We start from the raw sequence: 22,626 nt of genomic DNA on the forward strand, positions 1-22,626 counted from the left end.
ATTTCTCCATATTTTTATATTCAAGCATTACAGTCTTTGACTTCCATTTTTTTGGGGGTATTTCTCTTTCCTCATTTCCAGTCTTGCATATTTTATGCCACCAAGACTTTCATCATTGATTCTATCACTTTTGCATTGGCCTTCACCATGTAATCAACCTTTCCCATATAAACCATGTATCCTATGGTTCATTATTATTGTCACTCCTTTGCAAACATCTTCAACCCACTTGCCATTTTTTCCTTTAATTATCTTCCTGGAAAAGCCTCACACCTGGTTAAATTGAAGTCTAGAAAAAATCTGTTTATAACTAGAAAGAATACACCATAATAGGGAATGCTCTGACTTTAATCTCATACATGTCCAAACTTCACTGTGCTTTTCCACTTTTTACTGGTTACCTTACAGACTCATATTTTACTAATAAAATAGAACAAATCAGGAAGAAACCCCACAAACTTTAGTCTTTATCAAATACTGAACTTGGATATGTAATCATATTCTCTACTTTCCTTGATGTTAGTATGGATGAAATGGTGCTCCAATCTAATATGAGAACTCTGATTGTGTACATTAACACTCACTCATTGAAGGATGTGACACTAAAAAATCCAGCCCACATCATCAATTTTCATAAAAAAAATAAGTGTTATTCTGTGTTAAAAACAAAACAACAGTCTCCCTTCCCTTAGGTAACACAGCAATATTTTTCTTTTATTTATAACACTTCTTGAAAGACTTGTTTGTACTTACTGAACACCATTCCTCTCTTAATATTCTCTCTTAACCTGTCCAATCTCATTTTTTAAATTTCTATTTCTATTCTCCAAATTAACTTAATGTAAAATTTACTTCCACCTTTCTAAATTAATTATCTCCTTCAAAGAGCTAATCCAACTCAATTTATGAGCATAGTTCGAAGCAGTTAAATATGCCAGTATATTCAGAGATTGTCTTCTTAAAATTCTTTGATAAACTGGGTTTCAGGGATAGGAATTTTCAAGTTGAGGCTTATCAGAAGATCTCTTTGTGTTCTTTGGTTAAGCATAGATGTCTATATGTGTATATCTTTCCTTTTGGAAAGGCAAAATTAAAGGTGTCTCAAGAGTTAATTGAAGAAATAAGAAAACAACATTGCATTTGAACTCCCTTTTTTGGGAAATGCTTCTTACCTGTTGTCCTGTTTAGAAATCCTGTAATATAACCTTGAAAGAAAATAAACCTCCCAGTCTTAACTTATAGTGGAGAGATGCAGTCACTGAACTCATTGAAGAGCAAAAGGAGCTATGTAACTGCTTCAGTTTTGTTGTTGTTTTTAACTTTATTGAGATATAATTTATACTTCAGAAGGTCTATTTGAAGTGTATGATTAATGAGTTTTAGTATATTTGCACAGCTGTACAGTGTGCACAGTAATCTAATTTTAGAACATTCTCCTCACTCTACAAAATGACTTTATATCCATTAGCAGTCACTCCCTTGCTTTCCTGCCTTGAAGACTTAAGCAATCATATGCTACTTTTTTTTTTTTTTGGTTTAAGGACATTTCATATAAATGGTATCATACAATATGTAACCTTTTATTTCTGCTCTTTTCATTTATCATATTTTCAGGTTCATACAATTTATAGCATGTATTAACACTGTAGTAATTTTTATTGCCAAATATCCCATCATATAGATGAATCACATTTGTTTACCCATTTGTTAGACATTTTTTTTTGCTTTCTTAATATTACAAATAATACTAATTTATGCATAAGGTTTTCTGTGGACCTATACTTTCACTTCTATTGAGTGGATGCAAAAGATGAGAATTGCTGGGTTATATGGTAAGTTTATGTTTCAGATTTTGATGAACTGGAAAAAAATGGTTTTAAAAAGTGGTTGCTCTATTTTATAGTCCACCAGCAATGTATAAATGTATAAGTTTCCAGTTTCTCTACATTTTCAACATTTGTTATTGACTATCTTTCTGTTTATAGCCACCTTAGTGGAAGTGAATTGGTTTCTCATTCTGCTCTTGATTTGCATTTCCCTAATGCGTGGCAGAGGTGTTGAGAATATTTGCACTTTTTATAAATTATCTGCATATCTTATTTGGAGAAATGTCTATTCAAATTTTTTACATATATTTTAGTTGGGTTGTTTGTTTTTCTATTGTTTAGTTGTAAATGTTCTATACATATTCTAGATACTAAACCCTTATCAGATATATGACTTAAAATATTTTTACCCATTCTTTGTATTCATTTTCATGATGGTGTCATTTAAAGCATAATGATTTTAAATTTTGAAAGCATCCATCTTTCTCATTTAATTTTCTTGCTGTTTTTTTAAAATTTCAAATATCAATTCATCATAAGTGTTAGATTTTGTTTCTGGGCATTCAATTCTGTTTCATTGACTTATGAGTCTAACCTAATAACTCTTAATTACTGTAATTTTTAGTTAGTTTTGAAATTGGAGAGTAAGGAGAGTCCTCCAACTTTGTTCTTATTTAAAATTGTTTTGGACATTCTACATCACTTTTATTATCATACACATATTAAGATCAATGTGTCAATCTATCAACAAAAAAGAAAACTGAAAATTTGATAAAGATTAAATTGTATCTATAGAACAATTAAAAATTATTGCTATCTTAAGAATATTAGATGTTCCAATTTATGAACACAGGATAACTTTCCATTTATTTATGTCTTTTTACTTTCAATAGTGGCTTTGAGTTTTTGATATTTATTTTGTGCTTTTGTTAAATTTATATTTTGATATTTTATTATTTTCAATGTTATTGTATATAGATTCATTTTCTTAATTTAATTTTGAATTGATTATTGTAGATGTATGGAAATGTAATTGATTTTTTTTATGATTACATTTAATTATTTATTTATTTTTAAATTTATTTTTTATTGGTGTTCAATTTACTAACATACAGAATAACCCCCAGTGCCCGTCACACATTCACTCCCACCCCCCACCCTCCTCCCCTTCTACCACCCCTAGTTCGTTTCCCAGAGTTAGCAGTCTTTACGTTCTGTCTCCCTTTCTGATATTTCCCACACATTTCTTCTCCCTTCCCTTCTATTCCCTTTCACTATTATTTATATTCCCCAAATGAATGAGAACATATAATGTTTGTCCTTCTCCGACTGACTTACTTCACTCAGCATAATACCCTCCAGTTCCATCCACGTTGAAGCAAATGGTGGGTATTTGTCATTTCTAATGGCTGAGTAATATTCCATTGTATACATAAACCACATCTTCTTTATCCATTCATCTTTTGTTGGACACCGAGGCTCCTTCCACAGTTTGGCTATCGTGGCCATTGCTGCTATAAACATCGGGGTGCAGGTGTCCCGGCGTTTCATTGCATTTGTATCTTTGGGGTAGATCCCCAACAGTGCAATTGCTGGGTCATAGGACAGATCTATTTTTAACTGTTTAAGGAACCTCCACACAGTTTTCCAGAGTGGCTGCACCAGTTCACATTCCCACCAACAGTGTATGAGGGTTCCCTTTTCTCCGCATCCTTTCCAACATTTGTTGTTTCCTGCCTTGTTAATTTTCCCCATTCTCACTGGTGTGAGGTGGTATCTCATTGTGGTTTTGATTTGTATTTCCCTGATGGCAAGTGATGCAGAGCATTTTCTCATATGCATGTTGGCCATGTCTATGTCTTCCTCTGTGAGATTTCTGTTCATGTCTTTTGCCCATTTCATGATTGGATTGTTTGTTTCTTTGGTGTTGAGTTTAATAAGTTCTTTATAGATCTTGGAAACTAGCCCTTTATCTGATATGTCATTTGCAAATATCTTCTCCCATTCTGTAGGTTGTCTTTGAGTTTTGTTGACTGTATCCTTTGCTGTGCAAAAGCTTCTTATCTTGATGAAGTCCCAATAGTTCATTTTTGCTTTTGTTTCTTTTGCCTTCGTGGATGTATCTTGCAAGAAGTTACTATGGCCGAGTTCAAAAAGGGTGTTGCCTGTGTTCTTCTCTAGGATTTTGATGGAATCTTGTCTTACATTTAGATCTTTCATCCATTTTGAGTTTATCTTTGTGTATGGTGAAAGAGAGTGGTCTAGTTTCATTCTTCTGCATGTGGATGTCCAATTTTCCCAGCACCATTTATTGAAGAGACTGTCTTTCTTCCAATGGATAGTCTTTCCTCCTTTATCGAATATTAGTTGCCCATAAAGTTCAGGGTCCACTTCTGGATTCTCTATTCTGTTCCACTGATCTATGTGTCTGTTTTTGTGCCAGTACCACACTGTCTTGATGACCACAGCTTTGTAGTACAACCTGAAATCTGGCATTGTGATGCCCCCAGATATGGTTTTCTTTTTTAAAATTCCCCTGGCTATTCGGGGTCTTTTAGGTTTCCACACAAATCTTAAAATAATTTGTTCTAACTCTCTGAAGAAAGTCCATGGTATTTTGATAGGGATTGCATTAAACGTGTATATTGCCCTGAGTAACATTGACATTTTCACAATATTAATTCTGCCAATCCATGAGCATGGAATATTTTTCCATCTCTTTGTGTCTTCCTCAATTTCTTTCAGAAGTGTTCTATAGTTTTGAGGGTATAGATCCTTTACATCTTTGGTTAGGTTTATTCCTAGGTATCTTATGCTTTTGGGTGCAATTGTAAATGGGATTGACTCCTTAATTTCTCTTTCTTCAATCTCATTGTTAGTGTATAGAAATGCCACTGACTTCTGGGCATTGATTTTGTATCCTGCCACGCTACCGAATTGCTGTATGAGTTCTAGCAATCTTGGGGTGGAGACTTTTGGGTTTTCTATGTAAAGTATCATGTCATCAGCGAAGAGGGAGAGTTTGACTTCTTCTTTGCCAATTTGAATGCCTTTAATGTCTTTTTGTTGTCTGATTGCTGAGGCTAGGACTTCCAGTACTATGTTGAACAGCAGTGGTGAGAGTGGACAAGCCTGTCTTGTTCCTGATCTTAGGGGAAAGGCTCCCAGTGCTTCCCCATTGAGAATGATATTTGCTGTGGGCTTTTCATAGATGGCTTTTAAGATGTCGAGGAATGTTCCCTCTATCCCTACACTCTGAAGAGTTTTGATCAGGAATGGATGCTGTATTTTGTCAAATGCTTTCTCTGCATCCAATGAGAGGATCATATGGTTCTTGGTTTTTCTCTTGCTGATATGATGAATCACATTGATTGTTTTACGGGTGTTGAACCAGCCTTGTGTCCCAGGGATAAATCCTACTTGGTCATGGTGAATAATTTTCTTAATGTACTGTTGGATCCTATTGGCCAGTATCTTGTTGAGAATTTTTGCATCCATGTTCATCAGGGATATTGGTCTGTAATTCTCCTTTTTGGTGGGGTCTTTGTCTGGTTTTGGAATTAAGGTGATGCTGGCCTCATAGAACGAATTTGGAAGTACTCCATGTCTTTCTATCTTTCCAAACAGCTTTAGGAGAATAGGTATGGTTTCTTCTTTAGACGTTTGATAGAATTCCCCTGGGAAGCCATCTGGCCCTGGACTCTTGTGTCTTGGGAGGTTTTTGATGACTGCTTCAATTTCCTCCCTGGTTATTGGCCTGTTCAGGTTTTCTATTTCTTCCTGTTCCAGTTTTGGTAGTTTGTGGCTTTCCAGGAAGGCGTCCATTTCTTCTAGATTGCCTAATTTATTGGCGTATAGCTGTTCATAATATGTTTTTAAAATCGTTTGTATTTCCTTGGTGTTGGTAGTGATCTCTCCTTTCTCATTCATGATTTTATTAATTTGAGTCTTCTCTCTCTTCTTTTTAATAAGGCTGGCTAATGGTTTATCTATCTTATTAATTCTTTCAAAGAACCAACTCCTGGTTCTGTTGATCTGTTCCACAGTTCTTCTGGTCTCGATTTCGTTGAGTTCTGCTCGAATCTTTATTAACTCCCTTCTTCTCTTGGGTGTAGAATCTATTTGCTGTTTTTTCTCTAGCTCCTTTATTAAGGTTAGCTTTTGTATTTGAGTTCTTTCCAGTTTTTGAATGGATGCTTGTATTGAGATGTATTTCCCCCTTAGGACTGCTTTTGCTGCATCCCAAAGATTTTGAATGGTTGTATCTTCATTCTCATTAGTTTCCATGAATCTTTTTGATTCTTCCTTAATTTCCTGGTTGACCCTTTTATCTTTTAGCAGGATGGTCCTTAACCTCCACGTGTTTGAGGTCCTTCCAAACTTCTTGTTGTGATTTAGTTCTAATTTCAAGGCATTATGGTCTGAGAATATGCAGGGGACAATCCCAATCTTTTGGTATCGGTTCAGACCCGATTTGTGACCCAATATGTGGTCTATTCTGGAGAAAGTTCCATGTGCGCTTGAGAAGAATGTGTATTCAGTTGAGTTTGGATGTAAAGTTCTGTAGATATCTGTGAAATCCATCTGGTCCAGTGTATCATTTAAAGCTCTCGTTTCTTTGGAGATGTTGTGCTTAGAAGACCTATCGAGTATAGAAAGAGCTAGATTGAAGTCACCAAGTATAAGTGTATTATTATCTAAGTATTTCTTCACTTTGGTTAATAATTGATTGATATATTTGGCAGCTCCCACATTCGGGGCATATATATTGAGGATTGTTAAGTCCTCTTGTTGAATAGATCCTTTAAGTATGATATAGTGTCCCTCTTCATCTCTCACTACAGTCTTTGGGGTAAATTTTAGTTTATCTGATATAAGGATGGCTACCCCTGCTTTCTTTTGAGGACCATTCGAATGGTAAATGGTTCTCCAACCTTTTATTTTCAGGCTGTAGGTGTCCTTCTGTCTAAAATGAGTCTCTTGTAGACAGCAAATAGATGGGTCCTGCTTTTTTATCCAGTCTGAAACCCTGCGCCTTTTGATGGGGTCATTAAGCCCGTTCACATTCAGAGTTACTATTGAGAGATATGAGTTTAGTGTCATCATGATATCTATTCAGTCCTTGTTTTTGTGGACTGTTCCACTGAACTTCTTCTTAAAGGGGAATTTTAAGAGTCCCCCTTAAAATTTCTTGCAGAGCTGGTTTGGAGGTCACATATTCTTTTAATTGCTGCCTGTCTTGGAAGCTCTTTATCTCTCCTTCTATTCTGAATGACAGCCTGCTGGATACAGTATTCTTGGCTTCATGTTCTTCTCATTTAGAACCCTGCATGTATCCTGCAAGCCCTTTCTGGCCTGCCAGGTCTCTGTGGAGAGGTCTGCTGTTACCCTAATACTCCTCCCCATAAAAGTCAGGGATTTCTTGTCTCTTGCTGCTTTAAGGATCTTCTCTTTATCTTTGGAATTTGCAAGCTTCACTATTAAATGTCGAGGTGTTGAACGGTTTTTATTGATTTTAGGGGGGCGGGATCTCTCTATTTCCTGGATCTGAATGCCTGTTTCCCTTCCCAGATTAGGAAAGTTTTCAGCTAGAATTTGTTCAAATACATATTCTGGCCCTCTGTCCCTTTCGGCCCCCTCGGGAACCCCAATTAAACGTAGGTTTTTCTTTCTCAGGCGGTCGTTTATTTCCCTTTATCTTCATGGTCTTTTAATTGTTTGTCTCTTTTTTCCTCAGTTTCCCTCTTTGCCATCAACTTGTCTTCTATGTCACTCACTCGTTCTTCCACCTCGTTAACCCTCGTTGTTAGGACTTCTAGTTTGGATTGCATCTCATTCAATTGATTTTTAATTTCTGCCTGATTAGCTCTAAATTCTGCAGTCATGAAGTCTCTTGAGTCCTTTATGCTTTTTTCTAGAGCCACCAGTAGCTGTATAATAGTGCTTCTGAATTGGCTTTCTGACATTGAATTGTAATCCAGATTTTGTAACTCTGTGGGAGAGAGGACTGTTTCTGATTCTTTCTTTTGAGGTGAGGTTTTCCTTCTAGTCATTTTGCTCAGTGCAGAGTGGCCAAAAGCAAGTTGTATTGGGAAAAAGAGAAAAAGAGAGGAGAGAAAGAAGGAAAGAAAAGAGAAAGAGAAAAAAAAGGGAAGAAAAAAAAAACGAAAAAAAAAAGAAGAAGAAAAAGAGAAAGAAAAAGAAAGGAGAAAAAAAGGGGGTGGGGGAAGGAAACAAATCAAAAAGCAAAAAAAAAAAAAAGAACCACGGGGGAGTATCTTCTGATTCTGTGCACTTTAAGTCCCTTGGCTTCTCCTGGAAGTTGTCCGTCTAGCTGGTCTTCTGGGGGAGGGGCCTGTTGTGCTGATTTTCAGGTGTTAGCAGTTGGGGGAGCTGCTGTGCCCCTGCCTGGTGCAGGGCTCAGTGGGGGTTGTTTACCCCGTGAGGCAGCAGGAGGAACAGCCCCAGTGGCGGGGCAGCTCTGGAAACCTGGATTCAGCTCCGGCAGGAACTCCGTCTGCAGGGCCTGGAGGCTCTGGGGCGGGGCCGCTGATCTGCTCAGCTGGGGCAGGAGCGTCCTTGCTGTCCTGGGCCCTCCCGGCCTCTGCCTGTCCCGGGGGAGGCCGGATCCTGGGATGTGTCCCGGCGCCCTGTGCTCCGGAGCCTGCGCTGGTGGATTCGCGCTCCCGGGCCGCGCAACCCCCTCCGCGGAGCTGCCGCCCGAGCCCCTCCGAGCTGCTCCTGGAACTGCGCAGCCCCCTCTGCACGGAGCCTCTTCCTCTGCCCGAGCCCCCCCCAGCTGCTCCCGGGGCCGCACAGCCCCCTCCGCACGGAGCCTCTTCCTCTGCCCGAGCCCCTCCGAGCTGCTCCCGGGGCCGCGCAACCCCCTCCGTGGAGCCGCCCCCGAGCCCCTCCGAGCTGCTCCGGGTCCCGCCGGGTCCCGCCGTGCGCGCTGCAGCCCTTAGGGAGCTCGGCGCACTCTCCTGGGCGCGCAGTTGCTGTTACAGTCCCAGGGAGCCCGAGGGCATCCCCGCCCTCCTGGGTCCTGCTCCAACTCCCCGCGAGCCCCTTTCCGCCCGGGAAGGTCGGTGCAGCTCCTGCCTCTCCGGGACGGGGCTCTCCTGTCCTGGGGACACTCGCCCCGGCCTCAGCCCGGCTCCTCGCGGGGCCCCTCCCCCTTGGAGGCCTTTGTGTCTTTCTTTCTTTTTCCCCGTCTTCCTACCTTGATAGAAGCGCGAACTCTTCTCACTGTAGCATTCCAGCTGGTCTCTCTTTAAATCTCAGGCCGAATTGATAGATTTTCAGGATAATTTGAAGGTTTTCTAGGTAATTTGGTGGAGACAGGTGATTTGGGGACCCTGCTCTTCCGCCATCTTGCTCCTCCCCCTAATTGATTTTTGTATAGTGATCTTGTATCCTGCAAATTTGCTGAAATACCTTTTATATGCCTACATACTTTAGTGGCTCTTAGGATTTTTCAATATATAAATCTTTTTATCTATCAGTCGAGAGCTTAACTTCTTTCTTTCCTAATTAGATGCCTATTGTTTCTTTTCCTTTTTTGATAATTGCCTTAGCTGGAACCTCCAGTTAAAGGTGGAATGAACAATGAGAACAGATATCCTTACCTTAGTCATGATATAAAAGAAGTAACATTTATTCTTTCACTGTTAAATATGATGTTATCTGTGGCTTTTTAATAGATATCCTTTATCAGATTGAGTGAGTTCCCTTCTATCCCTAGTTTACTGACTGTTTTTGTCATGAATAAGTATATTTAGTCAATACTTTAGTCAAGTATTTTTTCAAGTACTTCTTTTTTTAAAAAATTTTATTTATTTTTTCATGAGAGACACAGAGAGAGAGAGTGAGAGAGAGGCAGAGACACAGGTAGAGGGAGAAGCAGGCTCCATGCAGGGAGCCTGACATGGGATTCAATCCCAGGTCTCCAGGATCAGGCCCTGGGCTGAAGGCAGCACTAAACCGCTGAGCCGCTAGGTTGGACTGCCCCTCAAGTACTTCTTCTGTATTTGCTTAAAGCATCACATTTCTTGTCTGTTTTATAAGTTTAATTATATTGATTGGTATTTAGATATTAAACCAACCTTGTATTCCTGGGACAAATTCCACTTGGTTATGTGTGGAATAACCAAATGTGTGGTTATAAACCAAATCATTGCATCATTTGGTTTATTAGTATTTTAAGATTTTTATAGTTATATTCATGTGGCATATTCTTTTGTAGTTTTATTTTATTATTATATCTTTTATGACTTTAGGTATCAGGGTAATACTAACTTCATTGAACGGGAAAAAGTTTCCTCTTATTTTATAGAAAAGTTTATAAGGGATTTGTGTTGTTTTTCTCTAAATATTTGGAAGAATTTACCAATGAAGCCTTCTGAAACTGATTGATTGATTGATTTTTGGTAGAAATTTTTTAAATGCTTATTCAATCTTTAGCTTGTTGATTTCTTATTTCTTCTTGAGTCAGTTTTGGTTATTTATGTCTTATAAGGAATTAACTATTTATTTATTTATTTATTAAATATTTTATTTATTTATTCATGAGAAACACACACACACACACACACAGAGGCAGAAACATAGGCAGAGGGAGAAGCAAGCTCCATGCGGGGAGCCTGATGCGGTACTCGATCCCAGGACTCCAGGATTACATCCTAGGCTGAAGGCAGGCACCAAACCACTGAGCCACCCAGGAATCCCAGGAATTAACTATTTAATTTAAGTTTTCACCACACTATTCCCAGACTTCCCTTATAACACTTATCATTTGTTCGTGGTCAGTAATTGTAGTTCTTCCATCTTGAATTAATAATTGTACACTTCGGGCAGCCTGGGTGGCTCAGCGGTTTAGTGCCACCTTCCGCCCAGGGCCTGATCCTGGAGACTCGGGATTGAGTCCCACATCAGGCTCCCTTGCATGAAGCCTGCTTCTCCCTCTGCCTGTGTCTCTCTGCCTGTCTCTCTCTGTGTGTCTCTAATGAATAAATAAATAAAAATCTTAAAAAAAAATAAATAATTGTAGACTTCTTTCATATTCTTTGTCAATGTCAGTAAAAGTTTGTCAATTATATTCATCTTTTCAAAGAATGTTAATATTCTATGTTATTTTTTATGTGAATTTCAAACACATTGCTCTGACCTTTATTAATTTCTTTAACCTCCTTTCTTTGGGTTCTTTGCTTTACTTTGACTAATTTCCTAAGTTTGAGAAGATTTTTAAAAAATATATAGCCACTTCCTATACATTGCTTTTGAGCACTGTGTTAAATAACTTAAGTTTTACTATGTTGTATTTTGATTAATATAGCATTTCCTACTACCCCCATGATGTCTTTTTTGATTATCCGTTATTTATAATCGATTGCTTAATAGCCACATATTTTGGAATTTTCCAAATTTCCCTTAGTTTTCAATTTTTTATTTAATTCTTGTGGTCAGAGAGTATATTTTATACTTTAAAAAATTGTTTTAACTCTATTGAAGAGTTGTCCTGTGGCATAGCATGTGGTCTATTTGTGGCCTATACAAGAAAAATCATTTTTACTGTTTGAGGTGGGATGTCCCATTGATATCTGTTGGTTTTGTCTCATGTTTCTATGTTGTGCTAAGTTTTTGCTTCAATTATTAAGAGTTGTATACTTATGTCTCCAATATTATTGTTAAATTTTGTTTCCCCTTTCAGTTCTGCATTTTGTATTTTTTTAGTAATTTCATGTTCTATTTTCTTTTTTTAATTTAAAATCAATTAATTAACATATAGTGTATTATTAGTTTCAGCGGTAGAGTTTGGTTATTCATCAGTTACATATAACACTCAGTGCTCATTACATCAAGTGCCCTCTTTAATGCCCAGCACCCATTACCCCATGATCTCACCTACATCTGCTCCAGAAACCCTGTTTGTTTTTTATAGTTTAGAGCCTCTTACAGTTTTTCTCCCACTCTGATTTCATCTTATTTTATTTTTTTACCCCTTCCTCTAGTTATCTTTTTTGTTTCTTAAATTCCATATGAGTGAGGTCTTGTGATATTTGTCTTTCTCTGATGAACTTATTTTTCACGACATAATACCCTCTAGTTCCATTCACATTGTTCCAAACAACAAAATAATGATTCTTTTTGATGGCTTAGTAATATTCCATTGTACATATATACTATATCTTCATTATCCACTCATCTGTTGATGAACATCTGGGCTCCTTCCACATTTTGGTTATTGTGGACATTGCTGCTATAAACATTAGGGCACATGTGCCCCTTTGAATAACTATGCTTGTATCATTTGAGTACATATCTAATAGGACAATTGTTGGGTTGTAGGGTAATTCTATTATTAACTTTTTTGAGGAACTTCTATACTGTTTTCCAGAGTAGCTGTACCAGCTTGCATTAATAGTGTAAGAGGGTTCCCCTTTCTCTATATCCCCACCAATATCTGTCATTTCCTGAGTTGTTAATTTTAGCCATTCTGACTGGTGGAAGGTGGTATCTCATTGTGGTCCTGATGCTGAGTGAGGTTGAGAATTTTTTCATGTCTATTGGCCATTTGAGTGTCTTCTTTGGATAAATGTGTGTTCATGTTTTCTGCCCATTTCTTGACTGGATTATTTGTTTTTTGATTTTGGCTTTGATAAGTTCTTCATAGATTTTGGATGCTAGCCTTTTAGCTGATAAGACATTTGAAAATATCTTCTCCAGTTCTGTAAGTCATCTTTTAGTTTTGTTGACTGGTTTCTTTGCTTTTATCCTGAAGAAGCCCCAATAGTTCATTTTTGATTTTGTTTACCTTGGAGATGTGTCTACCAAGATGTGTCTACCAAGAAATTGCTATGGCTGAGGTCAAAGAGGTTGATGCCTGTGTTCTCCTCTAGGATTTTGATGATTTCCTGTCTCACATTTACATCTTTCATCCATTTTGAATTTATTTTTGTGTATGGTGTAAGAAAGTAGTCCAGTTTCTTTCTTTCTCTCTTTTTAAAGATTTTATTTATTTATTCATGAGAGACACAGAGAGAGGCAGAGACAGAGGCAGAGGGAGAAGCAGGCTCCCTGTGGGAAGCTGGATGTGGGACTCGATCCGACTCTGGGATCACGGCCTTAGCTGAAGGCAGATGCTCAACGGCTTAGTCACCCAGTGGCCCAAAGTAGTCCAGTTTCATTCTACATATGGCTGTATAATTTTCTCAACACCATTTGTTGAAAAGGCTGTCTTTTTTCCATTGGATGATCTTTCCTGCTTTGTCAAAGATTAGTTGACCATAGAGTTCAGAGTCAATTTCTGGGTTCTCTATTCTATTTCATTGATCTATGTGTCTGTTGTTGTGCCAGTACCATACTGTCTTGATGATCACAGCTTTGTAATACAGCTTGAAGTCTGGAATTGTAATGCTACCACCTTTGGTTTTCTTTTTCAACATTCCTTTGGCTATTTAGGGTCTTTTCTCATTCCATATGAATATAAAATGTTAGGATTGTTTGTTCCAGCTCTGTCAAAAATGTCGATGGCATTTTGATAGGGATTGCATTGAATGTGTGGATTACTTTGAGTATTATAGACATTTTAACAATGTTCTACAATCCATGAGCATGGAATGTTTTCCTATATCTTTGTGTCTTACTCAATTACTTTCAAAAGTGTTACATAGTTTTCAGACTGCAGATCATTTACTTCTTTGGTTAGGATTACTCCTAGATATCTTATGGTTCTTAATGCAATTGTAAGTGGGATCCATTCCTTGATTTCTCTTTCTTAGGCCTCCTTCTTATTGTATAGAAATGCAACTGACTTCTGTGCATTGATTTTGTATCCTGCTACTTTGCTGAATTCCTGTATGAGTTCTAGCAATTTTGGGGTGGATTCTTACATTTTGTATACTTAGAATATCATGTCTTCTGCAAAGAGGGGAAGATTGACTTCTTTGCTGATTTGGATACCGTTCTTTTCCTTTTTGTTGTCTGATTGCTGAGACTAGGAGTTCTAGTTTTATGTTGAACAGCAATGGTGAGAATGGACATCCTTGTTGTGTTCCTGACCTTAAGGGAATAGCCCTCAGTTTTTCCCCATTGAGAATGATAGTCACTGTGGGCTTTTTGTATATGGCTTTTGTATAATTTTGAGGTATGTTCCTTCTATCCCTACACTGTGCAGTTTTAATCAAGAAAGGATGCTGTACTTTGTCAAATTTTTTTTCTGCATCTATTGAGAGGATCATATGTCCTTTCTTTTAAATGTGGTCTATCATATTGATTGATTTCTGAATATTGAACCACTTGCATCCCAGGAAGAAATCCCACTTGGTCACGGTAAATAATCCTTTCAATGTACTGTTGGATTCTATTAGCTAGTATCTTAGGAATAATTTTTGCATTCATGTTCATCAGGGATATTGGTCTATAATTCTTTTTGGTGGGGGATCTTCATTTGATTCTGGGATCAAGGAAATGCTGGCTTCATTGAATGAGTATGAGTTTTCCTTCCATTTATATTTTTTTAAACAGCTTCAGAGAAAAGTTACTAATTCTTCTTTAAATGTTTGGTAGAATTCTGCTGGGAGGCCATCTGGCCATGGACTCTGCTGGGAGTTTTTTGATGGCTGCTTCAATTTTTTGCTGGTTGTGTGTCTGTTCAGGTCTTCTGTTTCAGTTTTGGTAGTTTATATGTTTCTAGGAATGTATCCATTTCTTCCAGATTGCCTAATTTGTTGGCATATAATTGCTATAATGGTTTGTATTTCCTTGGTGCTGTTTCTGATCACTCCTCTTTCATTTATGATTTTATTTATTTGAGTCCTTTCTCTTTTCTTTTTGATAAGTCTGACCAGGGGTTTATCAATGTTATTAATTCTTTCAGAGAACCAGCTCCTAGTTTCATTATCTGTTCTACTGTTCCTTTGATTTCTATATCATTGATTTCTGCTCTAATTTGTATTATTTATCTTCTCTTGCAGGATTTAGGATTTACTTACTGTTTTTTTCCAGTTCCTTTAGGTGTAAGGTTAAGTTGTATATCTGAGACATTTTTTGTTTCTTTTCTTTTTTTTTAAGTCTTTTTTTTAAGATTTTATTTATTTTTATTTATTAATGAGGAACACAGAGAGAGAGGCAGAGACAGAGGGAGATGCAGGCTCCACACAGCGAGCCTGATGTGGGACTCGATCCTGGGACTCCAGGATCACGCCCTGCGCCAAAGGCAGACACTCAACTGCTGAGCCACCCAGGGGTCCCCATTTTTTGTTTCTTGAGAGAGGCTTCTATTGCTACATACTTTACTCTTAGGACTGCTTTTGCTGCATCCTAAATGTTCTGAACTTTTGTGATTTCAATTTAATTTGTTTCCATGTATTTTAAATATTCTTCTTTAATTACCTGGTTGACCCTTTCATTCTTTAATAGGATGCTCTTTAACTCCTATATATTTGTTTTCCTTCCAAATTTTCTCTTCTGATTGAGTTTAAGTTTTAAAGCACTGTGATCTGAAAATATTCATGGAATAATCTCAATCTTTGGTACCAACTGAGCCCTGATTTGTGACTCAAGTATGTGATCTACTCTGGAGAATGTTGTGTACACTCGAGAAGAATATGTATTCTGATGCTTTAGGATGAAATGCTCTGAATATATCTGTGAAGTTGACATAGTCCAGTGTATCATTCAAAGCCCTGGTCTCCTTCTTGCTCTTTTGCTTAGATGACCTATCTATTACTTTGAGTTGGTTGTTAAATTCCCTACTATTTTTGTATTATTATCAATGAGCTTCTTTAAGTTTCTGTTATTAATTGCTTTATATAATTGGCTGCTCCCAATTATGCTAGAGGCATAAATATTTACAATTGTTAGATCTCCTTGTTGGATAGACATTGTAAGTATAATATAAGTATCCCTTTTCATCTCTTATTACAATCTTTGGTTTAAAATCTAATTTTTCTGATAAAAGGGTTGCTACCTCAGATTTGTTTTGATGCCCATCACCATGATAAATGGTTCTCCACTCCTCCATTTTCAATCTGGAGGTGTCTTTGGATCTAAAATAAGTCTCTTGTAGACAGCATTATCAGTGGGTCTTGCTTTTTACCATTCTAATACCCTATGTCATTTGATTGGAGCATTTAGGCTATTTACATTCAGGTAATTATTGAACAATATGAATTTAGTGCCATTGTATTACCTGTAAAATCATTATTTCTGTAGATTGTCTCTGTTCCTTTCTGGTTTTTGTTACCTTTGTGCTTTCTCTCCACTTAAAGGATTCCTTTTAATATTTCTTGCAGGGCTGGCTTAATGTTCATGATTTCCTTTAATTTTGTTTCTTTTCTTTTTTTTTTTAAATTTTTATTTATTTATGATAGTCACACACAGAGAGAGAGAGAGAGAGAGAAAGAGAGAGAGAGGCAGAGACACAGGCAGAAGGAGAAGCAGGCTCCATGCACCGGGAGCCTGACATGGGATTCGATCCTGGGTCTCCAGGATCGCGCCCTGGGCCAAAGGCAGGCGCCAAACCGCTGCGCCACCCAGGGATCCCTCCTTTAATTTTGTTTGTCCTTGAAACTCTTTATTTCTTCTAATCTGAATGACAGCCTTACTGGATAAAGTATTCTTGGCTGCATATTTTTCATACTTAGCACATTGAATATGTCATGCCATCCATCCTTTCTGGCCTGCCAGGTCTCTTTGGACAGGTCTACCGTTAGCCTTATATTTTTATCCTTGTATGTTAAGGACTTCTTGTCCCAAACTTATTTCAGAATTTTCTCTTTATCTCTGAAATTTGCAAGATTCAGTTTTATATGTCGAGGTGTTGACCTATTTTTATGAACTTTGAGGGAGTTTCTCTGTGCTTCCTGGACTTGAGTGTCTATTTATTTCTCAGCTCTAATTTGTTCAAATAAACCTTTTATCCCTCTGTCTCTCTCTTCCTCTTCTGGGATTCTTATTATTCAAATATTATTTTGTGTTATGGTATCACTGATTACTCGAAGTCTTCCTTCATGATCCAGTAGTGTTTTTTCTCTTCTTTTTTTTCTCAGCTTTCTTACTTTCCATCATTGTGTCCTCCCTTCTGCCTCCTTTATCCCAGCAGTTAGAATCTCCATTTTTTATTTTTTATTGTATCTCATTAATAACATTTTCAATTTGGACTGATTAGAATTTAGTTCTTTTATTTCTGCAGTAAGGGATTCTCTACTGTCTTCGATACTTTTTTCAACCCCAGATAGTATCTTTATAGCCATGTTTTTAATTCTTGTTCTGATGTCACTTGCATCCATATTGGTTAAACCCCTGGTAGTGTGTACTGCCTCCTGTCCTTTCCTTTGGGGTGAGTTTCTCTTTCTCCTCATTGTGTCCAGAAAAGAATAGATGAAAGAGAGAGAATAGACAAAAATAGCAACAACAACACCAGAAAGATGCAAAAAAAAAAAAAAAAAAAAAAAAAAAACCAAAGTGGAAGAAAAGAGAAACAAAACAAAATGAGAAAAAGTCAAACAAGAAGTAAGACAGGACAAAACAATAACCTAGATCCTAGGTGTATTGTGGTCTGTTTGTTAGAGGAAACTAGATCACAAAATAAGAAAGAAAGAAAAAATATATTTTTAAATAGATTTTTATATATTTATATACATACATATTATATACATTATATATAATACAATAATTATATTGTATTATTACAATATTACAATGAAAGAAAACCAAAAATAAATATATATATTAATAAATTAAAAAGGAATTTTAAAAAAAGAATTGATAAAATAAGAAAATATCTGGAAAAAATGAAAGACTAAAGAATAATAAAAACACCACAAATGCTGTACTGTTTTCTCCAAGAGCTGAAATTTTGCAGTTCTATATGATCGATTGACTTGGTGTTAGCTAGTTGCTCCTGCTGGTCTTCTATGGGAAGGGCCTGTTGCACTGATTCTCAGGTATTCTTGCCGATGGAATTGTGCCCACCTTGCCAATCTGTAAGTGGCTCCAGATTGCACTATGTGGTGCTGTTTTGCTCCTTGAAAACTTTCAGCACCAATAAGGGTCATAAAAATGATGGAACTCTGATCTCTAGCCCCACAGCTAAAAGTTCATGCCCCCAACTCTTCACTGATCTCTCAAAGAAAAGTAGTCAATCACTGATTTTCATCCTGTTTCCTGATTTTCATCCTAACTCTATGTTCACCCAGCTTGCGACTAAGCTTTTTTTTTATCTCAGGCACATCACCCAGTTTCCAGTCTCCAAACTTTTGGACTCCTACAGTGTGGACCTGAGCCATTCCTACTGGGTAAGGAAGGAGTTGTCCTTGAGCTTCTGCCTTTTCCTGGGCTCCTGCCCAGAGAATGGTTGCCTGACCTTGCAGTGGTTCTCAGTTTATGTCAACACTGAGTGGAAGGCTGATGCTTAAACTTGCTACTTTCAGCTGACTTCACTACTCTGATGCTTGGGAAATCTGTTGCACTTAGGCACCCCCATTCTTTTTGTGACCTGGACAATCCAGAGACCACACTGTCCACCTGGGATTCTGCCTCAATTCACCACCTGAGCACCTTTAGGCTAGGGATGTTCCCAATTGTAACAGACTTCTTAAAGTTCTAATTTTACACTCTGATGTTTCTAATACTTTCTGGTAACCTGCTTAGGAACTCCCTCTCCTCCAAGGCTTATCTTCTGATATATTGCCCCAGAGTCACATCTCCTCTGAACTTTCTACCTTGCAAAAAGTGATCACTTTTCTCTTTGTAGAACTGCAGCAATTCTTTTCCCAGATCTTCCATTAATTTTTCAGGTGTATACAATGATTTGATAATTTTCTAGCTGCATTCCAGGTTCCAGATGAAATTAGGGTCCCCTACTCCTCTGCCATCTTAACTCTTTCCCCTTTCCCAGGATCTTTTTTTTAGATGCATATGTATTTATAATTTTATGGACATGTCTTCCTCATGGACATGTCGGTTCTCAATGTTGTTTGCATGGTATGCTCTTTCAGTACTTTTACTTTCAAGTTATTTTTATCTTTGAAAATGTAGTATGTCTTCTGTAAACATTTAATTCTTCTCTTGATCAAGTCTGGCAGTGTAGGATGTTTTCTTGGATTATTTAATTTTTAATTTGTGTGTGTGTGTGTGTGTGTGTGTTTCTTCAAGTCAACTGAGTAGTTAATTCTTTTTGAGGACTTTCAGGTATGCATGTGGTGAAATAGATTCCTTTTTTTGGTGAGTATTCCTTTTATTTCCAGTTTTGTTTTGCTTTCCACTGTAAATAGTGCTTATGAATTATCCTTTATTCATGTGTACTTCCATCTTGGATATTTAACCCTGTGAGAATGGTGACCAGGAGTAGGGATGATGGCTCAAAAGATTTATGCTTTTCAATTTTAATAGATATCATTCATTGCTTCATAAAAAGATTGTAACTTTTTTTAATATATCCAAGTTAAAAATGAAAATCTAATGTTCCTTTCATACCTGTTAACCATCCATTTTATATTTCTCTTTAAGTTTTGCTAGTCATTGCACATAAAATGTAATCTAAATGTGATTTTAATTTCTCTCTCCTTAATTGATAATTAATTTAAACATCATTTAATATTTAGTGGTCACTGGTATTAGCTTTTTTCTGAATTGACAACTTATATCTTTTCTCATTTTTAAAAAGTATAGGAGGAATTGATACCTTCCTAATTAAAATTGCAAAGGTGAAAATTGTGTGGGAATGTGAGGTCATATTTGAATACATGAAAATTAAAGATTTTTGTGATTAAAAAGCAAATGAATTTAATTATCAAAGTCAATATTTTGATATTTTATTTCAGAGAATAAAACATGAATATTTTCAGTATTCATAGAATTCTTATAAGTTGATAACTAGGCAAATAAAAAATGTCTCCATTGTGTATTATTCACTCTTTTGTTATAAATTAATTGACCACAAGGCATGGATTTATATCTGAGCTTCCTGTTCTATTTCATTGGTCTATGTGTTTGTTTTTATAGCAATATCATACTGTTTTGATTACTATAGTTTTGTAATATATTTTGAAATCAGGGAGTATGATGTCTCTAGCTCTTTTCTTTTCTCAAATTTATTTTGGCTATTTAGGGTCTTTTGTGGTTCTACACAAATTTCAAGACTTTTTGTTCTATTTCTGTGAAGAATGTCATTGGAAATTTGAGAGGCATTACCTTGAATTTGTATATTCATTTGGGTAATATACACATTTTAACAATGCTAATTCTTCTGATCCATGAACATAGTATACATTTCTATTTATACATTTTTTAAATTTCTTTTTTCATTGTCTTTTGGTTTTCACTGTATATATCTTTTACCTCCTTATTTATGCTTATTTCTAGGTATTTTATTCTTTTTGTTGTAAATACAAATGGAATTGTTTTCTTATTTTTTGTTTGTTACTAGTATACAGAAATGCAACAGATTTTTGCATATTGATTTTTTTGCCCTGCAACTTTACTAACTTTGAAAAATAGTTCTAAATATGTGTGTGTGTGTAACTTTAGGGTTTTCTATATATAATATTACATGATCTGCAAATAGTGACAATTTACATCTTCCTTTCCAATTTATATGACTTCTTTATTCCTTACCTAGTTCCTCTGGGTAGGATTTTGAATACTATGTTAAATAAAAATGGTGAGAGTGAGCATCCTTGTCTTGTTCCTGATCTTAGACTAAAAGCTTTCAGGTTTTCCTGGTTGAGTATACTACTAGTTATAGGCTTGTTATATATGGCTTTTATTATGTTGATGTACCTTCTTAGATACCCTCTTTGCTGAGAGTTTTCATTATGAAAGAATGTCCAAGTTTGTTAAAATGCTTTTTTCTGTATCTTCTGATGGTTCTTCATCATCTGATCTCATGATTTGTATCCTTCATTTTGTTGATGTAGTGTTTCATTTTGACTGATTTGCAGATGTTGAACCATTCTTATATTCCTGAAAAAAATCCCTACTGATCACAGTGTATTATCCTCTTAATATGCTGTTGAGTTTAGTCTTTCTATATTTTGTTGAGGATTTTTTGCATCTATGTTCATTAGGAATATTGGTCTGTATTTCTCCTTTCTTTCAGTGTTTGATTTTGGTGTTAGGGTGATGGTGGCCTCATAAAATGAGTTTAGAAATTTTCCCTCCTCTTTTATTTTTGGAAGAGTTTTTAGTGTCTTTTGTATTGTAAAAATATTTTTTCTATTTTACACTAAATATATATAATTCTATAATAATGTTTAAAAACTAATAAATTGGTAATTTAAACAATTTCTTATATTTTTCAGTATAATTATATGGGTTCTGATATGATTGTTGTCACTCAAAAAATTTTCCAGTTGATTGGACTGACCAATGCTGTAAGTATTTCCTTTTTAGTTTTTTGCATTTGCTGTGTTACCTAAATAATTTCCATACGTTTTTTTATGGCACTGTCTGAATACACATGAGTATGGAATAGGCCAAATTATATAACCATTTTAAGTTTCAGTTTTCTGAGTAGGGATAATAAAAAGAAAAATAGTTATTATACATACCTAATTAAGTTATGGTAATTATAAAATTGATAAAGCATGTCACATGGGGCTTGCTGAAGTACAAGTATTTCAAAATGTTAATTATTACTTGTTTTACAAGTAGTATTTATTACTTACTAATATACTCTATAAGATCTGAACCAGACTTAGCAGTTTTGTTGTTTAATATTGTTATCAATGTAGTGTTTATTTTTATAGATAAATCCCTGGATCTATTTAAACCATGACCTTTAAACATATTTTCTTTATGTCTTCTATTTAGATTTTTACATCATTTAATGTTACAATAATTCTCTCTTCATTGGAACTTTGGATAGATGAAAATAAAATCTCAGTAACTGGAGATGCTAATGAATTATTACACAGATTTTTAAAATGGAAAAGATCTTATCTTGTTTTGCGTCCTCACGATGTAGCATTTTTACTTGTGTAAGCATATCTTGGTTTTACTAAATCTTATACAAAGGAAACACCTATATTTGACCCAATTTCTGACAACGACAGGCCTTCAGGGAAAATATGCCATTTTTGCCCTACATACAACATCATGGGAATATTATTTTTTAAAACATAGATTTTACAGAGAATTATTGATGTCAATCATTTTATTTGTACTTAAAACTCACTCTTTCAATATTGTTATTATGCTTTCTTACCTTAGAATGTGTAATATATCATTAAATGTCCCTAACTGTGTTTGAAATATTAATAATATGTATCTAAAGAAACACACATGATGGATGTAGTAGTTAGGGTTTCTTTTAATGTTTTATTTTCATAAGATAACAAAAAACCTCCAAGGATATGTCAATACTACTGTATATTTTAATATCTCTAACATACCATATTTACATTGTGCTGCACTTTAAAAAATATAAGCCTCCTCTTCTATTTTGATATTCTAGGATTGATTTCATTTTTAAAAATTTTTAATTTTGAAAAATATTTTTAAATTAATTTTTTAAAACTTTTAAGATAAAAAATAATTTTAAAAAATTTTTAAAAAATTTTAATTTTGAAAAATATTTTTAAATTAAAATTTTTTTAATTTTTAAGATTAAAAAATAATTTTTTTAATTTAAAAATTAAAAAAAATTTTATGTAACAAAAATTTAAAAAAATTTTTATGTAACAAAAATTTTAAAAAATTTTATTACATAAAGATTTGTTATTTTCTAAAAATTCAATATGAAAATAAACTTTTTATTGTTTTTAAATGTGCTTCATTGTTTTCAAAACAAGCAGAC

The 22,626-nt window shown here is 35.6% G+C and overlaps 1 protein-coding gene across 7 annotated transcripts in view; it reads left to right on the top strand.

The window, feature by feature from the left end:
* The window catches only part of ADAM2 (ADAM metallopeptidase domain 2), a 137,023-nt gene that overhangs the window by 36,278 nt on the left and 78,119 nt on the right, over window positions 1-22,626 (top strand). For 6 of the 7 annotated variants that reach the window (XM_077849258.1, XM_077849257.1, XM_077849259.1 and 3 more), the window contains 2 exons: window positions 21,131-21,202; window positions 21,642-21,808. In XM_077849258.1, coding sequence (XP_077705384.1) covers window positions 21,131-21,202; window positions 21,642-21,808 — 239 coding nt within the window. The remainder of the gene's footprint in view (window positions 1-21,130; window positions 21,203-21,641; window positions 21,809-22,626) is intronic. The other variant, XM_077849260.1, reaches the window with a different exon arrangement.

This window comes from Canis aureus, chromosome 15 (assembly GCF_053574225.1).
Source record: "Canis aureus isolate CA01 chromosome 15, VMU_Caureus_v.1.0, whole genome shotgun sequence".
Lineage (NCBI taxonomy): Eukaryota > Metazoa > Chordata > Mammalia > Carnivora > Canidae > Canis > Canis aureus.